At 39.3% G+C, this 24,614-nt stretch overlaps 1 protein-coding gene across 2 annotated transcripts; it reads right to left on the bottom strand.

Moving 5' to 3' along the window:
• On the bottom strand, positions 1–23,190 carry LOC131241096 (glyoxysomal processing protease, glyoxysomal). Of its 2 annotated transcripts, XM_058239749.1 has the most exons (16): positions 22,873–23,190; positions 21,190–21,236; positions 20,477–20,663; positions 19,973–20,020; positions 19,618–19,698; positions 9,202–9,345; positions 8,862–8,918; positions 7,376–7,507; positions 7,101–7,204; positions 3,991–4,076; positions 3,797–3,891; positions 2,655–3,369; positions 1,788–1,989; positions 1,169–1,260; positions 400–698; positions 1–279 (listed from the first exon to the last, which is right to left on the bottom strand). In XM_058239749.1, exons 1-15 carry the CDS (start codon positions 22,936–22,938, stop codon positions 421–423), a joined length of 2,334 nt encoding a protein of 777 aa, XP_058095732.1. In that variant the 5' UTR covers positions 22,939–23,190; the 3' UTR covers positions 1–279; positions 400–420. The 2 variants fall into 2 exon arrangements, with proteins under 2 accessions (XP_058095732.1, XP_058095741.1); XM_058239758.1 differs by lacking the exon at positions 8,862–8,918 and having other exon boundaries at positions 22,873–23,174.
• Positions 23,191–24,614: the final 1,424 nt, after the last annotated feature.

Below are 24,614 nucleotides of genomic sequence, written 5' to 3'. Positions count from 1 at the left end.
TTGGATAAACATGATTTGTAGAAGGAGAAAAATAAGCGGTATAGAGGGATTGCCTCCGCCCGTGGTGTGTTAGTGACGACACCCGAATTTTTTAATTACTGGGTCCAGTGAATTTTTATTTGGTTAGGAACTAAAAAAGGAGGGGAGGGGGGATCTTAAAAGCCAACCGCAAATGACTGATTCGGGCCAACACGAGCATAAAGCAGCATCACTTTCCAATTTGTTATTTCTAATCTGAAGATATGTGGTACAAGGTTTCATCCATTGTTCTGCCACTCCCTGCAATGCTCATAACAGATACAATTAGATTATTTCATACCGATGGTGGAGATGATACATTTCAAAGAGAAAAAATAAAATAAATCTAAGTGAGACCAACAAAATAAAATTAGTCCCTACCTTTTTGCTCTTTTATTGTGGTTAGATTTTGCTTGGAAGGATCTTAGTAAGGAACTCTTCTTTGATAGGCTGATCCACGCTCGGAGGTTGCTCCCCAAGTGACGTCTCAGCACGATTTTCAGCAAGGAATTTAGCAAAGCTAGATCCTTTCCCTTTGTTAATCTTCTCCATGAGAGATTTTGGCAGGCTAGGGAAGGGTGCCGGCCTTTGAGATGGCGGTGGTGGCATCAACGCCCACACAGAAGAGAGGAGTTCGTTTGGCTTGTCCATCGCTTGTAAGATCGACACATCCCGCATGTCTGTGGATTGACATACTCGGCATCAGAAACCAGAGTCCTATTTGTAAGGAGAAATGCTAGCAATTCAAGAGGTGGATGAATCAATTTGCAGCGGGCATGCCAATGTGGGCCCAAGCATGGATCCTGGCCACTCTTCAAGTGGGTCCCAATCTGACCATTCCCTGCCCACAAAATCAGGCCAGTCCACTCATCAGGTGGGCAACACACGTACATTGAATATGAACTCTATTTTTTTTTCTCTCCTAGCCATCCATTTTTCTCACATACATGTTGCTCACTGATGAGAAACTGGCCTAACTTTTCAAGCAAGGGTATGTCTATGATGGGACCCACCTGATGAGTGGGGCCCAGATCTCTCACTCGAGCAACATGGGGCAGGGGTACACCTCTTCAATCTCTCCCTGTGAGAATCACCATATCACCACTCATTTCAAATTTACGTCGCGAATGCACAAAGGAAAACAACCAACCTCTTGAGAAATTGAAAATTGGCCTTAGAGCTGCACATGGTATGCTGAAGTTGAGATGCGGTATGATAGTTCCTCCACCATGCTTCGCATTGCTGTAATCATGAGAGGTCAAAAATGACATCTCTAATTATGCCTGAATGAAGATATTGTGAAGAACAGAATACACAAGTATGTGTGTATGTATTCTAATTTCTTTTTCTTTTTCTTTTTTCCTAGAATGCTGGCATAAACATGCCACTTCATGCAGTACATGCAAGTTTCGAACCCCATGCAATAACACAGTCACCGATCGTATCTGAGACATACTGGAACATCAATAACCATGTGATTGTTAATTCTACTCATACTCCGATAATTTACAGAAAGGGTAATGACATAAGCTGACAAGATGATGCAACGCCCTATTGACAACACATGATTGGCACCATACACTAAGCCCCACTGGCATGATGGCAGACATTCTTTGGCTTGCTTCTAAGGGGGGCCCACTGAATATTGCAAACTCATGGGGCATCTACCGGGTGTCTCGTGATTTTGGGGTTGAGGTATTAAGCATATCACTCCACTTAAACATCTATCTGTTTTCAGCAAGTTGCAGACTATTGTGGTTGAGAATTACCTGGTGACCAGTCCTATCATATGACCATCTGAATTTACCACTGCACCGCCACTAGCGCCTGGATGCACAGCAGCTGTAGTTTCAAGCATTGCTGGTAAGTATCTTTCTTCAGTATCCAGTACACCCAAACCATAGAGGTGGAGGGGCCTCTCCATTTCAACCACCTTTGCTACTACTCCGGAGCAAACAGATGGACAGAGATCTGTACCAAAACAATTAATATAAAAAAAGGCAACAAAGACGGTTATTCCACAAGAAGTTTGATAATTTCAAAGGGAAACACCTCCCCTCTTTTTTATGAGAAATTGTAAACACCTCTCCTCTATTTTGGATTATTGTGAGTGCCTAGCAAATGACAACTATACACTCACATTGAGGAGTTAATTTTCCCTACATGTGGGGCCCACCATTATGTACAAATGGTAGCCAACACATCTAGCAGGGTCACTCCAAAAATATTGGACGCCAAAAAAAAAAAAAAAAACAGGCTGATCCAATCACCCATGCGGGCCACGCCATAGAAAACAATAGACCCCCACCCAAAAACCTCCAAATTCACGTGGTGGCTAATGTTGGATCAGCCTGATTTTTGGGGTGTCCCATTTACATGGAGTGACCATGCTGAATGGGTTGGATAACATAATTAGTTGCATATGAGATAGGGTTAAAATGGTCAATTGCTCAGTTAATAGTGGCACCGAATATGTGAAACAGAAGTGGCACCGAATATGTGAAACAGAAGGGAAGAATCTATATGTTAAAACAGAGGGGAGTTGTTTACAATTGTCATAAAATAGAGGGGACGTGTTTACAATTATACATTTCAAATATACAGCAGACAAGGAGAAAGTACCAAATTTGTCTCACCTGACCGTGGTCCAAAGAGACCATGTCCAATGACAAACGCCTTTGACCCTGGAGATGGACATACAAAATGTGGAGCGATTGGGCAGAGTTGATTTGGAACAGACTCGAGTTGCAGCAATGCAATGTCCAAAGGTCCCTTTGAAACATACACAGCTCTAGCATCACACCAAACCCGGGGCTCCATATGATCTAGACGAACACGCAATCTTTTATAACTTTTCTTAATTGAATCCAATGTAGATGCCATGTGGTCATCCCCCACAGAAGCATCCGAAGTCTTCACCAAAGATGGAGAAGACCACTGTCTCCCCTTTCGGCCATCACTTCTCTCTTGTTCACATACGGAGCGGGTAGACATGGCCAGGAATGTGGTTTCATCCATTCCAAGATGTGTTTTGCCAAATCTCCATGGCTCCAGAAGGTGAGCATTTGTGAGTATTAAGCCACGATTGTTGAGTACAATACCCGAAGCCCATGCTCCATCACCTACCGTGACAAGAACTATAGAAGGCAGAGCTTTCTCAAATGGAAAGGGAGGGGAGCAATGGGTCTTAGGAGGTTCCCGTGTATAATTGAAGGATCCATGGAAATCAGTTTTGTTGTATGACCATGCCCTCTTTATATCATAGCCATCCAGATTTCCCACGGTCCTTTTAAGTACTTTCTGCGGCCCATCGCTCCAAGCAGTTGATATGGCATCCCACGTGACCACAAGCTGTTATACAGAGCAACAGGGTGTATCTTACATACAAAAGAAATGTGCTGCCTACTCTCTGAATCCACTCCCCACATGCCCATGGCATGTCAGTGACATCCTGGCTGCTCATTTGGTAGGCCCAACAGAATGCGTTGAACCCCAAAATCAGGCTAGTCCAGTCATCAGGTGAGCAGTGGGTAACATGTAACGCACGTGAGGATTGGAAATTTTGACTAATGGTCCACATTTAATGTACATGTGAGGCCCACCTGATGACCAGATGAACCTGATCTCTAAACCAAGGAATATACACAGTGGACTACACCAGACAACTCGTACACATCCCACATTACATGTTTGGGGAGGAAAAAAAAAAACTGATCGTTACTCATGATATGTAAGTAAAATAAATAGAGAGAGAGAGTCCATGTGTGTTTCTCCTCACCTGAATTTCTGCACCGCTAGCTTTCTGTCTTATGGGTCTGGTCAATATACCTATGAGATGAGCATGCTTTCCGAAAACAGGCCCACCTTCCATTCCTGATAATAAATCAAAATGATGAATTAGAAACTAGTACTATGGTCCGAATTCAGGATGATGGTGCAACAAAGGAAGAGCAATGTGTTCATTTATCGCACCAGGGAGGCACCGAACATCTGACAATAGCAACGAACTGTCAGGAGAACCTGGAGGGCAGCAGTTTGAGACAGCTCCAACAGATATACTGGTTCAAGGAACAAAGGATCAAATAATGGAAATTTAAAGAACAACCATACTAGAACTAGAATGAAAGAGGGAATGTCTCCTGGATATGGACTCAGAATACTAAGATTCCTTGCCATTTTTATGGTTTACTGAAAACGAAAATATTTCAAGGAACATTAAGTTTCTAAGGGTTCATGGTGTATGTTGTTTGCAGATGACAGTCTCGATTGACAAGACTAGGGAGGGCGTAAACACAGTTGATAGTGGGGTGCTTCAGAATCTAAAGGATTTAAAATTAGTCAGATTAAAACAGAATATATGAAGTGTAATTTTAGCAACAACAAGAGTGGAAACAAGGAATTAATTAAGATTGCTGACCAAGAAGTTTCCCAGAATGATCACTTTCGATATCTTGGATCAATAGGTCTTTAAGAGGAGAGATTGAGAAGGATGTTAACCATAGAATTCAAGCTGGGTGGAAGAAATGGAGATGTGCCTCTGCAGTTTTATGTGATCGTCACGTACCACTTGAATTGAAAGGGAAATTTTACAGGATAGCTACATCAACAGCCATGCTTTATGCGACAATGTTGGGCAGTTAAGGAGCAACATATTCACATGATAGGTGTAGCTTAAATGAGGATGTTGAGATGGATGAGTGGCAAGACAAGAAAGGATAGAATTAGAGATGAATGTATTTGAGGGAACTTAGGAGTAGCACTAATAGGTAATAAGATGAGGGGAAATAGACTTGGATGATTTAGTCATGTGCAGCAGAGACCAAGAACTGCACCAGTTAGGAGTGAGTTGACATGAGTTGAAGGCTCTAAAAGGGCAAAGGGAAGGCCCCCAAAAGGACATGGGCAAGGGGAATAGAATTCATGTAGCCGACGCCAATTAATTGGGATAAGGCTTAGATGATGATGATGACGATGATGATTAAGTGTCTAATAGTGTGTTTGGTTGCACCAAATATCATGAAATTTCTTGATTAATCAAATTGGAAAATGGCTCAAATTTCATGAACTTTGCACCAACACAAACTTGATTAATCAAGAAATTTCATGATATTTGGTGCAACCAAATGCACCATAAACTAGTGGAAAAATATACTGAAACTAAGAGACCAAGACCATGTTACAAGGAAATGAATTCAACTATCATTTGGAAAATGGCTCAAATTGGCTTCGGATGACAGCACTGATTGCTGTTTCATTTATCATACCGTTTGGAAAATGCGAAAAGCAAATTGGGCATCACGCCAGATAGGCCTTTTCCATCAAACTGGCACCAAATCAACATTATGCTCATTTCTTGTATTCCAAGAAGGGAACTCAACGGCCATTTGGTGAATGCTCAATACCTCACTTGGAATCTAAGAATTCCCCCATAAATAAATGATCACCCAGCAATGAAAGGGAAGCCAAACTTTTTCAGCAATGTTAGGGCCCGTTTGGCCGGGTGGATTGAAAGGGATTGAATGGTATTAGGGTGGATGGCATGGATTTCTAGGTAATGATGGTGTTGTCAGTGGATTGTCTTGAGATACATGGGATTGCTATATCCCTGAATTGCTATATCCAGTCTGTTTGGCACGCCCGGCCAATCCCGGGATTAAACCTTCCCATCCCTTCCAATCCCTCGAACCAAACACGTCCCAGGCAAATTTGAACGGATTAGGGTGGGTTGGATGGGATTTAAAGGTAATGATGGTGTTGTCAGTGGATTGTCATAAGATCCATGGGATTGGGATTAGATCACCGACTCTGTTTGGCACGCCCGGCCAATCCCGGGATTTAACTTCCAATCCCTTCCAATACCATTCAATCCCTTCCAATCCGACCGGCCAAACGGGCCCTTAGTTTTTCAAAGGGAGAACTATCACCTCTGTAAGGCTAGACTGAAGATTTTCAAGATTACTGAGCAGATGACTTTTTTTTTTTTGAAAGATCACAGAAATATATTCAAAGGGAAAAAAAACACAAAAAAGGAGGAGGGAAAACTGAGGAAGCAAGCCCATCAAAACTGAGCAGATGACTTTTGGCAACAAAACCAGATACTTGAGAGGCATCCGTGGTAAACTATAAATTCAAGCAACTTCTACAATGTAGGAACAAGATCCACTTGACCATCCCGTATTATCAACATTGGATTCAATGGAAGGGTTAAAAGAGAAGTCCGGTAAATTTCTCAGTGAAAACATAGTTCAAAATGCTTAGTGGCAGAGGTAGTGGTAAAGGGGTCAGTCCGTCAGCTCATGCATGGCGCTCCTCCAAAGGTAGCTGCTCTGGCTTGGCTGGTGGGTTGTAATAAGGTGTTAACGGTTGACAACCTTTGCAAGAGAAAGATGATTCTTCCGAATGTTTGCGTAATGTGTTATCGAGATGAGGAATCAGTGGATCATCTTTTTACTCACTGTTCGTTAGCAAAAAGGATATGGGATTGCTTCTTCAAATTGTTCGAAATAGCATGGGTATGGTCAAGTTCCATTGATCAGTTCCTTTTGATGTGGCATTTTGATGGTATAGGAAAGATTGGGAAGGAAGTTTGGCGCATCTGTCTAGTAGCACGAATCTGGTTCCGATGGCTACAAAGGAACAATCGTTGTTTCAAGAATTGGCAGGGGCAAGCTTCGGAGGTCTTCAATAGGGCTAAAAGGCATGTAATGGAATGGGCGATAGCATTAAAGTTTCTTGCCCATTTCCCTGATAGCTAGCAAGAGTTCTCTCTTCTTCTTTTTTTCTGTTTCTTTGTATTTTTTAGGCTGCGGCCTCTTATGAATAAGGTGCCTGACAATTTTACTGACTAAAAAGAAATCTGATCCACATGTAATGATCAATCTAGTTTGCAATTTACATATGGAATCGTTCAGAACCAATACAGGGTCGTATCACCCGGCATTGCCCCTGTTTCGGGCTGTTTTGGGCCGTTACAGCCGTATCATTCATGGACGATACTGATACGTATCAGGCAATACGTTCCGGTATCGGACGATAAGTCAAACCTTTGCAATCTACAAAGTGAAGGTACTGGGTGACATTACCTGTTAAAGAAGTGCAATGGCGACAGAATACCAAATGGAGAACCCATTACTACAAGCAGATCACCTCTCTTATTTGCTTGTGAAACAGTTATATTTGGAAGATCCTGAATAATCACAACACATGCTGTTACACTAATGAACACATAATTGAAGTTGAATGTGTGTGTGTGTGTGAACCTACAGTCTTCAGTTTGAAGAAAGAGGGATCAAACTTTAATTTGTCTATGGAACCTACAGACTTTAGTTTGAAGGCAAAGTCTAGGAATCAATTTTACCTTCAAATTTAGTGCAGGAACTCCAAGAAAAGCAATTCTAGTGGCTGACATTGCCACAAGCCCGGGACTGCCTGATTCATCCAGTGAAGAACACCTCTGACTTTCAACCGAAGATCTGTTGTTGCTTTCAACCTGAACAAGGTGCAAATGTACACTCAAATGAAATCTAGGAATTCAGACATCCTAGTAAAAAGAATAACAGATTCCTTCCAAGGCATTACTTTCTCCACCATAATTCCCAATGCACAAGACGTGGGGTGAGTGATACAGGATTATGAATATCAAGTCCAAGATGTCCCATGGGTGTCTTCTTCATTTATTTATCCCACTACCCAAGCTTCATTGCAGGAAGAATATCTAAGAAGAAGCCCATGATAAACATCCCATGTTGTATAGGTATTGGTGTTGGGTACACGTATGAGTCTCAGTGCCAGATTCACTTAACCCCAAATAACAGGGAAAGGGACACAATTATATATGTAAGAGATTAGTATCTTTAAGGGTCAGCTAATTCGAAGACTTGCTACATGAGCCAAGTCGACACCACCAGTGTTACAAATATCTCCGAGATAATATCATGGAAAATACACTAACCGATATTGTACTGTCACAAGATTTTAAAAATATTAGTGGATTTTAAAATATTGCATTTATCATGTTGTTGACTCAAAAGAGATAAAAATCTTAAAGGATTTGTTTTTTTTTTTTTACACGCACTCACACCAGCGGACCCATGACCTCGTGTTCAAACTCTTGTGAGTCTACCACTGAGGCGTGTTATATAATACATTTTTAACAATAAATATTTTTATCTTCGGCCAGATTTCCATGATAATAGCCCATGAAAAACCTCAGAACTCAAAAATCTCTCGAGATTTTTTTTCTCTTGAAAGGCAACAAATTTTATCGAAACGAGTGCCAAGGTGATGCAAAAGCTTACTACCCACTCAAATCTCCTAACAATTTCCGGGCCGAGAAATTGCCGAGAACGAGATTTGTTACTATGGACACCACAAAAAGTACCCGACTGTAATAGTAATGTAGTATATGACTAGAACTTGCAACCAACTTATATAAAGAAGCTATAAAACAATGTACAGAGTAAAAAGTTACACATTAAAGGCTCTTCTTAAAATGTAACACATACGAGCATTGCATTCATGTGATAGATAGTGTTTTTTTTTTTCATTTTTCATTTTCATTTTCTTCATATTTTAGTAACCCAGTGGTATTGATTCATGAGCCTTCTAGCACACTTAGCTTTATTCCTTACTTCCTACCTATTATTGTCAATAATTACACATGTACAAGGCCAAGTGCCTGATTGGGTGCCACCAAAAAATTGACTGGGCTAACTTCTTGCCTACACCCTACAGGCACTACTGCAGCTGTTAGCATCTGTCAAATACGTTGCAAACAGTTTGGAATGCATGCCCTTCTGTAGCCCAACTGCTTATCTGATGGGCATGAAAGTTCAGTTGAGGACCTTTCGCATGGCGGCGCTTCCTTTGGACAGTTTGGATCCCATAGATATGAGACACAACTGCACATGTGGGAGCAGAATACCAACTCCCTCCCTGAGCAAAAAAATATTTCTTTCACAACATTGCCCAAGGGCTGCTTTTTTACTGCCATGCCAGTTATTTTGGCAAGATGCAAATTTAAATTGGCGGCACCCAAACAAGCCCAAAGAATGCTACTAACATAGTGGGGTAACGGATGGAGCCAAAGCATGTTAAACCAACAAATAGTTACAGAAAAAATAAAATAAAAACAGAAAAGGCCATGCATATTTTTTGAAAAAATCACATGCATATGGGGCCTACCTTTGTTTGAAGAGCACCCGTAATGGACGGACTATCACTTAATGGGGCCAAGGACCAACCCACCTCCCATGAACCATGCTCAGGTGAACCACCATGAGCTTCCAACAGTGACTGAAGAGCAAGGGAAGATGCAGGAACATCAACCTATACAAGAGAGATTGCACTACAGTAAAATAATGACGTGTGTTAACCATGATAAATAGAATCAGCTAAATATCATGAATCAGATGGAGAATCAAAACCGAGGTAAAATCATGTTACAGTTCATTGGTGAAATATACATAGAACTAGAAATTTTAACAAAAAGACATTGTATGAGTTCCCAAGATTTGCTGAAGGTTTTCTTTTCATACCATCAAAGATTGATAGTTTGATACCATGCACACAAGCCACAAAAAGCTAGCATTCGAGTCAAATTTTTGTTATTTCACTATATACATATATATTTTAAATTTTACATTGATTCATTAATTTAGATTGAAATTTTTTTTAAAATTTTGAGAAAGATTTTCCCGATACCATCCCGAGAAAAACATTAAAATCTGAACCTCCCAAGAAATTCCTGAACCGAGAAATAGTGGAGAAAAAGATTTGCCGCCATGAGTATGTGCTTCAAATTCCTCCACTTATACCGCAATTTGATCTCCAAACACTCCAAATTCAACAATAATCAAAGAAACAACAAATAGAAGAGATAAACACATGGAATTGCCCCACGCGACTCAATGGCATCGCACCAAAGGTGTTTTCTAAGGCATCACATGCTAGAATAGAAACCCATCACAGCAACCCATGAAAAAAGAAAAAAAGCATTCCTTATTCCAGAAAAAATCATCAATCTTTTTTTTTTGGTTGTTTTATATAGCCATGAGCGATAAGCTAACAATTTAGTTGAGAGAGAGAGAGGAATCCCATTGATTACATAATTAATGTTAGAATCCAATATCTCACCCTATTGGTCCACTAAAACTAAAAGTAACCTTTTGTACTCTTTAAAAACATAAAAAATAAAAAATAATAAAATAAAGCATGCACTCTTCAAAAAATAAAAAATAAAATGTGTGATCTTGTGTAGACTGTCATAAAATAGGTGGGCAGTAAGGGGAAAAAAAAAAACGACAGTAAAAAAAGTCCAAACTATATCTCCTATTCATACCATTTGTAGGGACATTATATCCAATTCCAACCATACAGAGCAAAGCTATCCTTCTACAATTGTGTATAATTCTTAAAATAGAAACCACTTGACAAAAAGAATCCTTTTCGTAGTTTAACTCCTTGTACACCAGCATATCGGAACTGGTATATAGACAAATGGCTGGGAATGCTATACCTTGTGTGGTTTGTATAAATATTTTGCAATATGCATTTAATACAATCTAATGGCTGTGGATTTGCTGAATGATTTTTTTTATTTTTTATTTTTTGAAAAGATTGCTGAATGATTGTATACGATTATTAATTTTAGCAACTGGTTGATATTAGAGGTTTAAAATACCTCTGTGGAGTTTTGCTGTTACACGGCCATACAAACTCCTCAAAAGAACCTGTGGTTGTACATAGGGGCCTTTTGAAGGGATTGATCTGTGCACCCCACATCCTAATTGGATGCCAATCAGGGACCATCCTATAATATGGTGATGTGGGGTCAACCCCTGGACCACCCAGCATCGATGCATGATGTGTCCTCAATGCGCCACCTTTAAAGGTGGAGAATGAATTTCTATCAATCCAACATTTCTGATCAATAAGTACAACCAATGTTTTTGTTAGAGTTTTCTTTTCTTTTCTTTTTTCTTTTTTCTTTTGTTGGATCAGTACCTTTAGTGAAAATTTTAGATTTTCTTCCTAAACTCAATCGCATGGAGTATTCCTAACATCAAAATTAGTTTCTTACAAAGGAACTGTCAAACTCTATTGACTTAACTCTATCATGGAAAACTAGCTTGAGGTTATAAGAATGGAATTCTGATTGTCATAGAACGGTTCCAAGAGAATGAGAATGTAAGCTTCACTTTATTCAAATTGCGTGTTGGTTCACATAACTAACATGTAACAGATTTCTGCTTCTTAAAGGCAGGCTTGAGAGACAACCTGGCCAATTGTTATTTCATCAAGACACCAAATTAATGCAGAACACAACTGTAGAACTCATTAAACTGAGACGCCTAATCTTCACATTGTGTAGAATATCAAAGGATTCATAAGGAATAAAACATACCATCAACCTAGGAAATTAATCTTAAATCAAGATTCGAGATATTGTCTCTGATAAATTGTCAAGAACCTAACCAATACGCCAAAAGCCCTAGGTCTAATGGAACGCATCAAGTTAGGCTATTAAACCATTGGGATCGTAACATTCCACTATGTTCCATAGCTGACATCCACAGCGGCCCACTCTATGGTGGCACTCACTCTTTGATATGGGGCTAAACTAGCTCGAGGGCCTATTTGGTGTTGTCTTTCTACAAGGCCCTTTGATGTAGGACAGAATGATCTAACCTAATATGATGCCATGAAATTAAAAGACATATTAACTAGAGCAATGGAACAACAAAATAACGCTAATTTACCATAAATTCAATTTTTTCATATTCATGATATGTCCAAATTCAAGCCTATAACAGTCCCACAATGCGAATCTCATAAATTACTGATTAATCAAGACCTATGGGAGACAGAACCCCCATCCTAGCATATGGGGTTAAATCTGAATTCAATGGAAATCATGCGTCTTGTACAAGTTTTGACATGTTAGAGTGGTTTAAAGGCTGGGGAATGTGGAAAATGGGTTTGGGCTATCTAGGCTTTATAGGAATTAATGTTGGAACATTAGGGTTGAGGTTTTGGGAGGTTTGAGTTGGGATTTCAGATTTTGGGTTAAGGGTTTTAGGACTTAGGGTTTCTAGAATTGGGAATATGGGTTTCAAGTTGTGGGAATTAGGGATTTATACTTTGGACAAGAGATTTTCAGATTTTTGGAATTTGGGTTTGGAAATATTGGGGGTTTTGAAAATTAGGGTTTGTGGATTAGGGTTTGGGATTCTAGAATCTAAGTTAGGGTTTTAGATTTAGGATTGAAATAAGGGACAATGAATAGAAGGGAATGAAGGTGACAAAGCAAGAGAGACAGGGGGGAAGGGAACCATTCGTACGAACAGCCCCACACAAGTGTAGGTACGGCCGTATGGACACGGGTTTGGGTTCGCACGATCGTTTTTTTCGCATGGGAAATTCCTTCTCCTTGGGAAAAGGTAATCATATCCATTTTTTGTTAGATTCTTGATATGGAGATAGACCGTGCCAAGATCTTTTTTTCCGGGATTGGCCCGTCTTGCCCCGGATTGTTTCGTCACGGTGAATTGTTGCTTTTCTTATATTGGAGGTTCGGTTATATGGTCTCCCTCTTCTCGGCGGAATCTTTCGGATGAGGAACTTGATGAACTTCTCTTTCTTCTCAATTTGTTGAAGCTTATCTTGCTGTCGTTCGAGACGAAGACTCATTGGTTTGGAAAGCTCATCCCTCCGATTATTTCTCTGTGCACTCATTTTATAGGTTGCTCTGATCATATCTTCATTCACTGCACCTTCGCCCAGCAAGCATGGGAGCACTTCTTCTGCATTTTCCATATCTCGTGGGTGATGCTGAAGTCAATTGAAACTCTTGTAGGCTTTGGCATGGGAGTTGAGTGGGAAAGTCTCGGAAATCCATTTGGAGACTCATTACAATAGGAACTTTATTGGTCATTTGGAGGGCCCGTGTACTGGTCGTTGCTTTCATAACAAGGATTGCTTTGTTGTAGAAACTATTCATATGATTACGAATGTTGTCTCAAAATGGGCTTTCTTTGTAAAATCAACTGTGCACGTTGACCTTTCCTCCTGGTTTCTTTTTAATTCCTGTATTTTTTTCCCGATTTTGCGGTCTCTCGATAAATATTTTTGTTCTCTCAAAAAAATAGTAAAACACATATTTCCTAATATGATTTTTGAAAAAAAAAAATTTTATGAAAATTGCCAAAATGGGCAAAAATATGTTTCAAGTAAAACTACAACATATAAAATATAAATCAATGTTCCAAGAACTTGAATTTATGTTAAAACAACATAAATCTATCATTCCCCCAAAGAAAAAAAAAAAAAAAAGAAAAGAAAAAAGAAAAAAAAAAAGAAAGAAAGAGAGAGAATTTTTCAAAAGAAGACCAAAAATTGGCCGAAAATACAAAAATAAATTAAAATCTAGTAGCAATGATGGATCTATGTTCAAACAAAAAAACCATAAATTTCCCTAAATCAAACATTCGATTCATTTCCCTAAATTTAATTTAGAAAAAAAAAAATTAGAAAACACCCAAAAAATGTCCTAAAAACACATTAAAAAAAAAAATGTGATAAAAAAATTAAGCAATGTACCTATGAAATCTACTACATATATATCCCTAATTTGTTGACCCCTGTTGTTGATGTTGTTGCTCCTTATTGATACATCATCAGCTAAAATAGCTTTGGGTGTCTGGTTTGCTTGTCTCTTTCAATTTTGGGGTCCAGTTTCGAATTGTATAGCCTCTTTTAGGTGTTTTCCCTTTCTGTTGTTGTGGTTTAGAGTTACATGGCTTCTCTTTAGGTCTTCTGATTTTTGTTTCTTTTTGTTTTGTTGTTTTTTGTTTGTTCTGTTCATTTCTGTTTCTAGGCTACTTTGCCCCTTAATAAAGCATCAATTTTAAAAAAAGACCTATAGATCTATAATATTAAACACTCTTCATGCATCATCACAACAATTAGTTTTAAAATTTTCTTAAAACAAAAGAAAATTTCTAAAATTTTCATAACTACCAACTTAAATAAAAATGCAAAAATCACCAAAAGCGTGATTTCATTGATTTGAGGTTATGGCCATGATTCAATATGACTACAGTAAATAAAAAAAAAATAAAAAAATAAAAACAGTTTTTACCTTTTTTGTTTTTCCTAAATGGCGCCCACAGCCTACTATCCTTTGATTTGATGGGGAAAAAAAAAAATTTGTTTTGACCTTCAAAATAGCTATAGATACAGTTGGAAATAGACCTAAAACAATCCATGGCCTAAAAAAAGAAAAAAGAAATGAGAAGTAAGGAAGGGGGCAAAGCGAAAAACAGAAGCCAACTAGACTTATTAAGCTTGTATCAATTTGAAAAATACGCAAATGACTTATCGGCACTGATATAAACCGCATCATTGGCCGGTACGGTATGGTTTTTTAAGACGGGCCGATATGGACCCATATTGCATATGCATCGTGCTAATACAGATATGATACCAATATTCAAATCGAAGGCTAGAAAAGGTTGAGGCGAGATTTTTTTTGTGGTAAGGAGCAAAGTGAAACAAAAATTTCATCCTTTACGATGGAAAGAGGTATGCAAGCCATACCAAGAAGGGGGAGTAGGAATAAGGAAATTGGATCAAATGAACCTCGCATTGTTAGGAAAATAGTTGTGAAGGTTCAAGGTGGAAGAAGGGAGTTTATGGAGAGATGTGATTACTGGTAAATACAGTGTTCTAGAAGGGGGTTGGTGGGTGACGTGCTCGTCTTTGGGTTGTGGAAGGAAGTTTGCAGATTGGTGAATAAGTTCAAGGAGGGGCTCCGCTTTTCTAGTGATGACAGGAAGAGAATTCGGTTTTGGGAGGACTTGTGGATTGGTGAGAGCACACTCCAAGCGAAGTCTCTGAGGTTAGCTAGGCTAACTCTGAATAGGGAGGTTACCATAGATTGGTACTCCTCTTTCTTCAGCGGTGCAATTGTTTGGTCCCCTCCCTATTGGAGGAATTTGATGGATGAGGAAGAGAAGAAATCTATTTGACTCTTGGAGAAGTTCTCCAGTTCAAGCCTTCTTCAAGTGAGAGGGATTTGATGGTATGCCCAAGGTTAAGTCGGGCCGGTTCTCCGTCGATCCTTCTATAGGATGATGTGCAACACCCCTTTGGGTGAGAGTAGTGGTCATATACATCCCATGTCTGGTTCTATGGTGCTCCTCCCAAGGTTGCAGCTTTTGCTTGGCTAGTGAGAAGGAATAGGGTGAGTTTATAATTGAAAATCCGCAAAAACAAAATTTAAAAAATTTAAAAAAAAAAATCAATGGTGATTCCCAACTGTTGCATTATATGTTTGCGGGATATGGAGTTGGTGGACCATTTGTTCATCCATTGCGTGGTTGTTCAAAAGGTGTGGGATTGTGGAAGAAATTTTGTCTTCTCTAAAACATCATGAGTGATGTTGGGATCCATTGACCGCCTCTTCCTTGCTTGGCATGGGGGAGGGATTTGGAAAAAAGAAAGAGTTATATGGAGATTAGTTTTGTTGGCGGTAATTCTCCCTTTGGGGGGAGAGGAATAATCGGTGTTTTCGAAGGGAAAAAAAATAAAAAATAAGCACGACGGTAGTGGATGTCTTTAAGAGGGCGACATTAGATATAATAGATCGGCTTTATTTTATTAAGACCTCCGACCATAGTAATTGGTCCATGTTGTCCTGGCTTTAGTTTTATTTCGCCTTTCCTTTGGCTCTTTAATACAATTTTTGTTACCTTTCAAATAAATTTATTAAACACACACACACACACACACACACACACACACACACAATTCTACTCCATTGGAATAAAATATATTTTGTGCATACATAGACTAGTTTCTTACATCTAGCAACTTCTTGTTTCAACATATCCATACCATTGACACAAGTATATATACATCTATTATCACCAATTATTAGTATATCATCCAAGTATGCAGTCGGCCAAATAGTCTTGGTTTTAGATCTCTCGAGGAGAGAGAGCAGGCTAGTGAGCAAGCAAGCAAGGGGGGGCGAGAGAGAGAGAGAGAGAGAGAGAGAGAGAGAGCACTTGCTCTACCTCATTCAACCATGGCCCTAAATGCTTTTTGTCATGTGGCTTTTCTCTCAATACATGGTCACAATTTTCTTCTTCTATCTGCTATTTTATTTTATCATCAATGGCAAAATTTTATTTGACATCAAGAGAATAGTTATCCATCAAGCTAGTGCACAAGACAAGATAAGACAAAGACTAGGGCTATCTACAGCTTCCCACACGAGCATTGGCTAACACATTTTCCACTCAAGGAATGCAAGAAAAGCAGGCAAGCTTTAATGATGCAGGACATGGAAATTAAATATGATATGCAAGATTTCATACTTTAGATCATACTAATTTAGAAACAATCACAAAAATTTCACATCTCACATAAAGTCAAGCATTCAACAAGGGGGATCTACAAAGGTCCAAGCCTACACATGCTAGGGCTGGATCAATTAAAATCATAGACCGAACAATGATCAAAGGAGAGTAGATTCATCCACACATGCAAAGGATTATTTCCCCAATCCAGGGGATTCATATGTTTCAATTCAAAAAACCCTAGGTTTGTAAAAGGGGGAATAGAACTTGAAATTTAGGATAGTCTAGGGTTAGGGTTAGGGAAATAAGGTGATAGAGGAGTGAAAGAGAGGAGAGAGAGAACCTGTAATCAATCCACACGTGTGGACAGCGGGCTGGCTTGATGCACGTGAGTGGATTGCTGCCCGCACGTGTGTGGGGCCCACAAACCAAAAAAGGGCCAACTATGGGTTGGTTGGCCAGGGATGGGCCATCCACACACCAAGTTTCAGGTCAATCAGATGACTGGTTTGAGCACGGTGCTTCACCAAAGTTTCAGCCCATGGTGTGCCATAAAGCCCGTTACATAAAGGTAACGGTGGCAACCGTTACACGTTACGAGGTCGTAACGACCGTAACAGCCATTATGGAAAAAATAACCTATAATTGTCGTTAAAGGCACGTTACATTCCCTATAAAAGAGATAATAGCCCCGTAATGGTCTATTATGAGACATATATAAGTTTTTCATACTTTTTAATCAACATTACGTGACAGATACAGGTTTTTTTTTTTTTTTTTTTTTTTTTTTTTGGTGGGGGGGGGGGTGTCAATAAATAAAAAAATAAAAAAGAGAAACTGTAACGGCCGTTACGGGGCTGTAACAGCCGTTATGCCCCATATCATAAAGGTAACGGTGGTGGCCGTTACGGCCACCGTTACCGTTATGGAACACCTTGGCAGGGCCTGATTCTAGAAATCTGTTGTAGAGAATGATTGGCTGCAAAATAAAGGTGGATTTGAAGAGTGGATGGCTGTGAGAGATTCTGAATATAAAGGGTAGGAGGTGGAGGCGATTTGAGATGGATGTAGCTTCGCACTACGGTAGTTAGCCATTCGAAGAAGGAAGGGTTTCGCACCCAATTGGATTTCCACAACTCAGAGAATAAGAGAGCAGGAAAACGCAGAATTTTATTCATAATCTTCAATGGGGAAAAAACCTACAAGGGGTTGCCTATTTATAAGAAAACCCTATACCCCAAAAGCCGCGTCATGTGCGCACACTATTACTTAGAGATGAAGTAACAAAAATAACAACTAATCAAAGCAATCTAAATCGTTCATGATGTTCTTAATAACGATAATAAGCAAAACTCAAAGTCCCTAAATCATCTAGGGTAGTGGGCCATGATCATGAGATCCAATGGTGGAATCCACATGATAATCAGGTCCACTCCAAGGAACCAAAACACAGTCCCCTAACTAAGAGGCCTTCCCTGAACGTCGTCATCGATCCAGATCGATGGTGGGGCCCTCCTCCTTGCGTACGTGCGTAGGGGAGGCGTGCGTGTGTGCGAGATGGTTACAACAATTAATGTCATTTACAAATAAGTACACCTCTTCACCTAAGTGACCCCCTGAAGGTGTACAGGATTGACGGATCGACAAACCCCAATCTTTCAATCACACACAAAGCATGGGAAGAAAGGAGGAGAAATTTAGGGGAAATCAGAGGTGTTTGCTTGCTTGCAATTTCCAATCCAAATACCCACCCAAAATAAACAACTCCCTAGCCTTCTGCTCCAAGAAATGCAATTTCATTAAAATTTTAGCAGAAGTTCTTACAATATCCCCCAAACAGAACATTTACACAATTTCCTGAAACTACCTCAATAAACTCCCTAATTAATCTCGATTAAACCTAGCTAATCCCTTCATTAGTTGTGCAAGATTCAAACCAAACATAACCACCCAACTACCTACTAACAAATCAAAGGGAAGTACCCAAATACCCCTTACATTCTCACAACATTTGAAATTCAAAACCAAGCAGCACTGGATGCGCGCCATCCAGAACTTATGTGGCTGGTGGAAGATCTTCCTCCACCAGCTACACAAGTTCTCGAAACACATCCAATGGATGACAAAGCCTACCTCGACCAATCCAACCTTCCATGTAGGTCAGGCCCACCTGTACTGCACCACCCCCTTCATCACTCCATCAATGGTTGGCCATCTAGTGGCCTCATTAGCACTCTTCTTTAGCAAGGAAAAGGATACCTTTGCCTTAACAGCCAACGATCTAACATTAGCAACTGTTTACTAAAATATTTATGAGCATTTGAATCTAAAGTACCATAGGACATTTGTGAAAAACCTCTATGTTTCGTTTCCGAGATATCTATATCTACACTGAAGAAATCAGGAGGATCAATAACCATCAATTCATGAACTATAAGAGTGAGATATCAACCTAAAACTTCCCAGAGTGTTAAATGAAACGGAACAGGCACATGAAGCAATCCAAGTTAAACTATGAGTATCGTATTCTCAATCATGATCAAACTAACTTATCCTTGACTGCAATGAACAGAAATTGCACTGGATGAGGAGTTAACTTGATAGCTATTGTGATAGTTTTCATTGGAATTTTCTAATATTAAATGGATCGCATCATGCATTAAATTTATAATCAGAAGCTTGAACTAAGATGATTCCTCCCACAGATAAAGCTACATCAATCGACCTAACACATCTCAAGGAAAGATATCAAACAGATACATGAGTCTAACGAGAGCAAGACAAAGGTTTGAGGAAATGTCGTTGTAGTCATTTGTTTGCTGGTGAGAATATAATTATCTAAGAAGATATATGCCAGCAAAAATGTCATATAACCACGTAACATCTGATTCAGAGTAATTCTAAAACCGTACAAAACAATTAGGGCATGTTAGGATATATGGAATCCATGGGTATTCTATGGAAACTGTAATGATTATGCAATAATAATTTCCATGCTTAATGTAGAAACATGGATTTCAAAAATGGGGTGCTGTTTGGATAGCTAGTGGATTTTTTGTGCTAGAGAATTCTGACAGTGGATAAGAGAAATGAGTACTATATGGAATCCACGTATCAAAACAGCTCAACTATCTTGTCAGTTGAAAACAATTTCCATTCCTACACGGATTCCGTGTGCCAAAACAACCCCTTATGTAAAATCACAGCCAATCAGAGCCAATTGTGTCATGCCTACCAATGCTAGAAGTTGTGCTGGGAGCCCATGGGGAGTTTTGTCATCTGACGCATTTAGCTTCTCTCCTATTCTATTATCTCTCTGTAATTAAAAATGAAAACAAGAAGAAAATGACTGATACTGACATAAAATGAAACCATAGAAAAACATAGAGTTGTGTGCAGGCAATATCCAATAGTTGGACACCAATAACAGAACTTTGCTGTTGATGACCTTATCAGTGTGACATCGAGATGAGAAGGTAATAAAAAGCATCAAAGCAAATGGGGCCTACTTCCTGTGAATAATAAGGTTCAGCAACAGCAATGTTTTGTTATTGGTGTCATCATCGGATTATTTCGAATCATTTATATACCTCTACCAGAACATCAATTTGGGCACCGGGAATCAATTTGGGGAGAACCTGAAAAGAATTGGCAATGCCAAAACTCAATCGACCAACTCAAATTGAAACTCCACAAGCACATGATAAAGGCATCTTAAAGGATGTAAAAGAAAGAGGTATAAACAATGCTCAATCTAAGAATATCTACAATTTGCTCAAAATTTCCACTCATAAAAATGAGAGCATGATTCAGTGATCCAAACTACTGATATGATGGACCCCACGGCGGAAGGCCAGTGCACCAGTATTGTCCCACACGAGAAAATCACTAGCCCTTCAATTGGTGGCCAGCAAATCAACCCTTGCAGCGGTCCACATTCAATCGAACAAAGGCCAGAGACTCGACAGCTATGATCTTCCATGATGGTGCCCAGCATATTGACATTCTGGAGTGCTGAACCACAGGCCCCAGCTGGAAATCTGAAAATAGGTTGAGCATTATATAAGACCTATAAAGGAGGGTAGTGTTTCAACCTGTGATGGATTATCTCGATAGTGCACAGGGAGAAAAGGCTCCACAACAGATGCGGTAGTCACAACTAGAGCTGACACAGATGAATGTTGCTGCAAGTAGTGCCCAAACAGGCGCTCCAGTATAGGAGAGTTGATCAAGGAATCCAGCAGCAACAGCCCAGATGCAGAAAGGGTCGTCTTTCCAGACCTTAAATAATATCAAAAAAGATGATGGATAGCTACTTATGATTTTATTTTATTTTTTTTAAAAAGGAAAACAATTCAAACAGCTTTGAAACTGTTTCGAAGAGTTGTGGTTACTGCATGATCTGAACTGAGTGGAGAACACCAATTTAGCATTGTGTGTGTTGCACCCAAATCGAACACGTGTCACAGAAAGTCCATCTGATCCATTCATCAAATGGGGGCCACATTGTGGCGTGATAGGAAAACCACAATGTAGGGAAGATCTTAACCTCCCAATCAATGAACTGCAAATGAACGGTAGATACAAGTATTGGCAACATTCATCATTAGGGAGGTAGGATTGTTCAATATGAGCAACTTGTGGATAGCAATCAATCCAGTGGGACCCACTTGAGGAACAATCAGGTTCACTGACATTATGCGACGTGTCCAATTTATTTAGGATAGTGCCAAATAATTAGTAATAGTTAACTGGTATGGGTGTAGAGAAAAAATAATTCATGGAAGTGGAATAGGATTTTGCATACTCATGGTGGTGGAAAGCATATCTCCGCATCTTTAGACCCTTGGGGTCCTGGATTCAATCATTAGTTATAATCATGGTGTGAGAAAAAATATAATAAGAATCAGCTTTAAAGACTTTCAAAAACCAAAAATTATATTCACACAGAGAAACCAAAAAGTGATTCCCTTTTCTTTTTCCCTTTCTTATTGGTGAATATACAAATATGGGGAATACTCACGCCTTCATGGGGACACTAAAAACTTCATTGAAGTTTGCGAATGACATGTGGACCAGCCAATAGTCAATTGGGACAGTCCATTCACTCATACCATTGGGGGCAAGACAAAATACAAAAAATCACAGAGATCGAACAATCCTTACCCATTGAATATGGGCCATTGTGTTACAGCCATCCGTTTTTTGCAAGCCATAGATGGGACGGTTAGCATCATTGAACCAACTTAGGAATCATAAGCAATCCATGGCAAGCCCTTGGAGAGATCCTTCAAGAACTATCAAACTGATTTTGTTTCTCCATGCAGCCTTAATTGTCCACTTTTCAAACCATTGATCAGACGGCTACCGTCATCCACCCGGCGAATTCTTTGGCAACATGTCTTACCCCTAGTTGTCTGAATGAATGGCCTATATAGATCAAGGACTGGCCAGCCCACGTCTCACGTAAAATCTTTGGGTGCATTGCCAATGAATGTAACTGACATTCCAAAAATCATTACCTCTAAAATGGAATAAATTCTCCAGAACCAACTCATTTCCACAATTATAACGAATAATCTCTAATACAGAGTAACTAATAATGTCTTCTTTTGTAATTTCAGTACAGTGTTCAATATTAGAAAGTAATTTTATCTATTCCATATGTATCCATCTATGCAGATGCTCATTGTGAAAGAAAAAAAGGGGGGCAGTTATTTGATACTCTGGCATTGCATGACGCTTGAGACGCAGGCACTCAAAAACTGCACACGTTGCCTACATTAACTCAAATTAAACCAACTAAATCACGGGACCTACTTTCATTAACTAACTGTCCAAAAATCAGAGTGGTTGAACAATCCAAACTTCTGATTCTAGGACACTAATTTGTTGAAATAAAAATTGGATATTTTACATTTGTAACTCTCTAATAAATGCCCACCAATCCAAATAAGCGTAATTTCTTGTTCATGGCACATCTAAACTGGGACCCACAATTTGGAAAATTCAAGTTAAATTACCCATGCGCCACTATGCAATTTCTAAGTTTCTGTATATCATCCATCACACTCCACCAGAGTATCAAAGTTTTACAATTAAAAAGAAAGGCTCTGGTAAGCATATAAATGCAATATTGGAGGGCAATTTCATCAAAATCTATAAAAACATGAAAATATACAATCTCAAAAAGAAAAACCTAAAATACAAACTCCTTTTTACAGAAAAGCCCTCAGTTGAAAACGAGTAGCAGACTGCTCGACATTCAATCGTTAGTAAATTGGAGGATGTTATTGGGAATTTGTAAGGGTATTTTGGTCATTTATTACCAATCATAACCTCCCTCTTCCAGTTCTCTCTTCTTAAAAATAAAAATAAAAAAAGCTTATAGCTAATACTCTCTAATAACTCATAAAAGTATCAATCTGCCATGGATATTAATTATCAGAGGGCCTACTGTAAATACAGAGAAATAGAGGGGTTGACTTACAGGGCCTTGTATTCGGACCATAACGGCGAAGTTACGAGCAACTTCGACTATTTCCGGCAACTCCATCTTTCAGAGAGAGATGGAGCAGAGAAATGGAGGATGTATTCGGATGAATATTTATAGTGTCCTACTGCATCACGACATGAGTACGGTCCTGATGCCCCAGGTTGCCTACTGAAGTAAACTCTTTCGGCGGCCCACTGGAATGTTTGCGGCTTATCCTCTCCGTCCATCCGTTTTACCAGCTTCTTCTAGGGCATCAGCCCAAAATTAAAGTGGACCACATCATACGAAATAATGTAAATTGAACACCGACCGTTGAAAACTTTTATGAGCCACGGGAGTTCGGGAACGCCTAAGATGACCTGTAAAAATGGATGGACGGTGTGGATAAGATACATACATCCACGGTGGGCCCAGCGTAGATAGTTATTATGCAAACCGCTTGCTACCTTCATCTGAAGAGATTCTTAGTTGGGGACGGTGCCTAATAAATGCGGACTGTCTGCAGCAGTGGGACGCGGATTAGCTACTGACAGGTTAAGTAGCGAGACTCGCTGCTCAAGTGACGTCACCAAGTTCTGTGGGCCCACGATGTATGTTTTGTATCCGCACCGTCCATCCATTTGGAGAGATTATATCAGGGGTTATACAGGGTCAGATCCAAAGCTCGAGATAACCCCACGAGATATTTACGACTGTGGGCCCTACCTTTTATTCATTGGATATTCATGAGACAAAACAAACTTAGGATACGAACGTAGACCTGTTCGTACGGGCAGCGAATTTGAGGACGAAAATACCCCTGCTTTTAAGGAGAGCGGTGGCGGACCTCGTTAGCTACGGATTCATAACCGTAGCCATCGCCTCTGTCCGTGGGAGTGAATCCTCTATGGCTACGGAATATAACCGTAGCTATTGTATTCTGCCGCCACATTGCCACCATATTGACAATAGTGCCACGCCAATTTGTTTTTTTTTTTTTTTTTTTTTTAACAAAGAGAACTTTATTCTATCTACCTACATTTTTCTCTAATACAAATTTATATAAATATGTATATGTAAGCATATAAAAAAAAATTTCTCTCTTTTTATAATTTCTTTATTTATTTATTTAACAAGAATATGTTTTAAATCAAAATTATTTACTTGACGTATCATATATGATTTTGGGGTAGGAGAAGCAACTTTAGCCAACTAACCTGATTATTTTCCAAGATTTCATTAGGTCAATGGTCGAAAATCCATTTCATTCACTTCACGGTCAATTTTAATCAGTTTGTGGTCAATTTCAACCAAATTTAGATGACTTGGATTGTCACGCAACTATGTTGTGTACGGTGGAAGAATTCCCATCATTTTTTACTCAGTGTTGCACTAAAAAAGAAAAAAAATGGGCTTTATTGTTACACACTGGCAGCATGGCGATTCATATGCAGGTTTAACAATTATATATGACACAGGCAAATAGCAAAATTGTGTTTGCAAAAATGAAGATTCATATGCAGGGCAAACTAGAAATTGAGCGGGGCAAATTATAAATTAAGTGGGCCAAACATGAAATTTAGTAGGAGAAACTAGAAATTGAGTGGGGCATACATGAAATTTAGCGGGGGAAACTGGAAATTAAGCGGGGCAAACATTAAATTGGAGAGGCAAATTGGAAATTGAGCAAGGCAAACAGGAAATTTAGCTGGGCAAACATGAAATTCAACAGGGTAAACATGAAATTGAGCGAGGCA

The sequence above is a fragment of the Magnolia sinica genome, chromosome 1, assembly GCF_029962835.1.
Source record: "Magnolia sinica isolate HGM2019 chromosome 1, MsV1, whole genome shotgun sequence".
Taxonomy (NCBI): Eukaryota; Viridiplantae; Streptophyta; class Magnoliopsida; order Magnoliales; family Magnoliaceae; genus Magnolia; species Magnolia sinica.
This window is presented reverse-complemented; position numbering and strand designations above follow the sequence as displayed.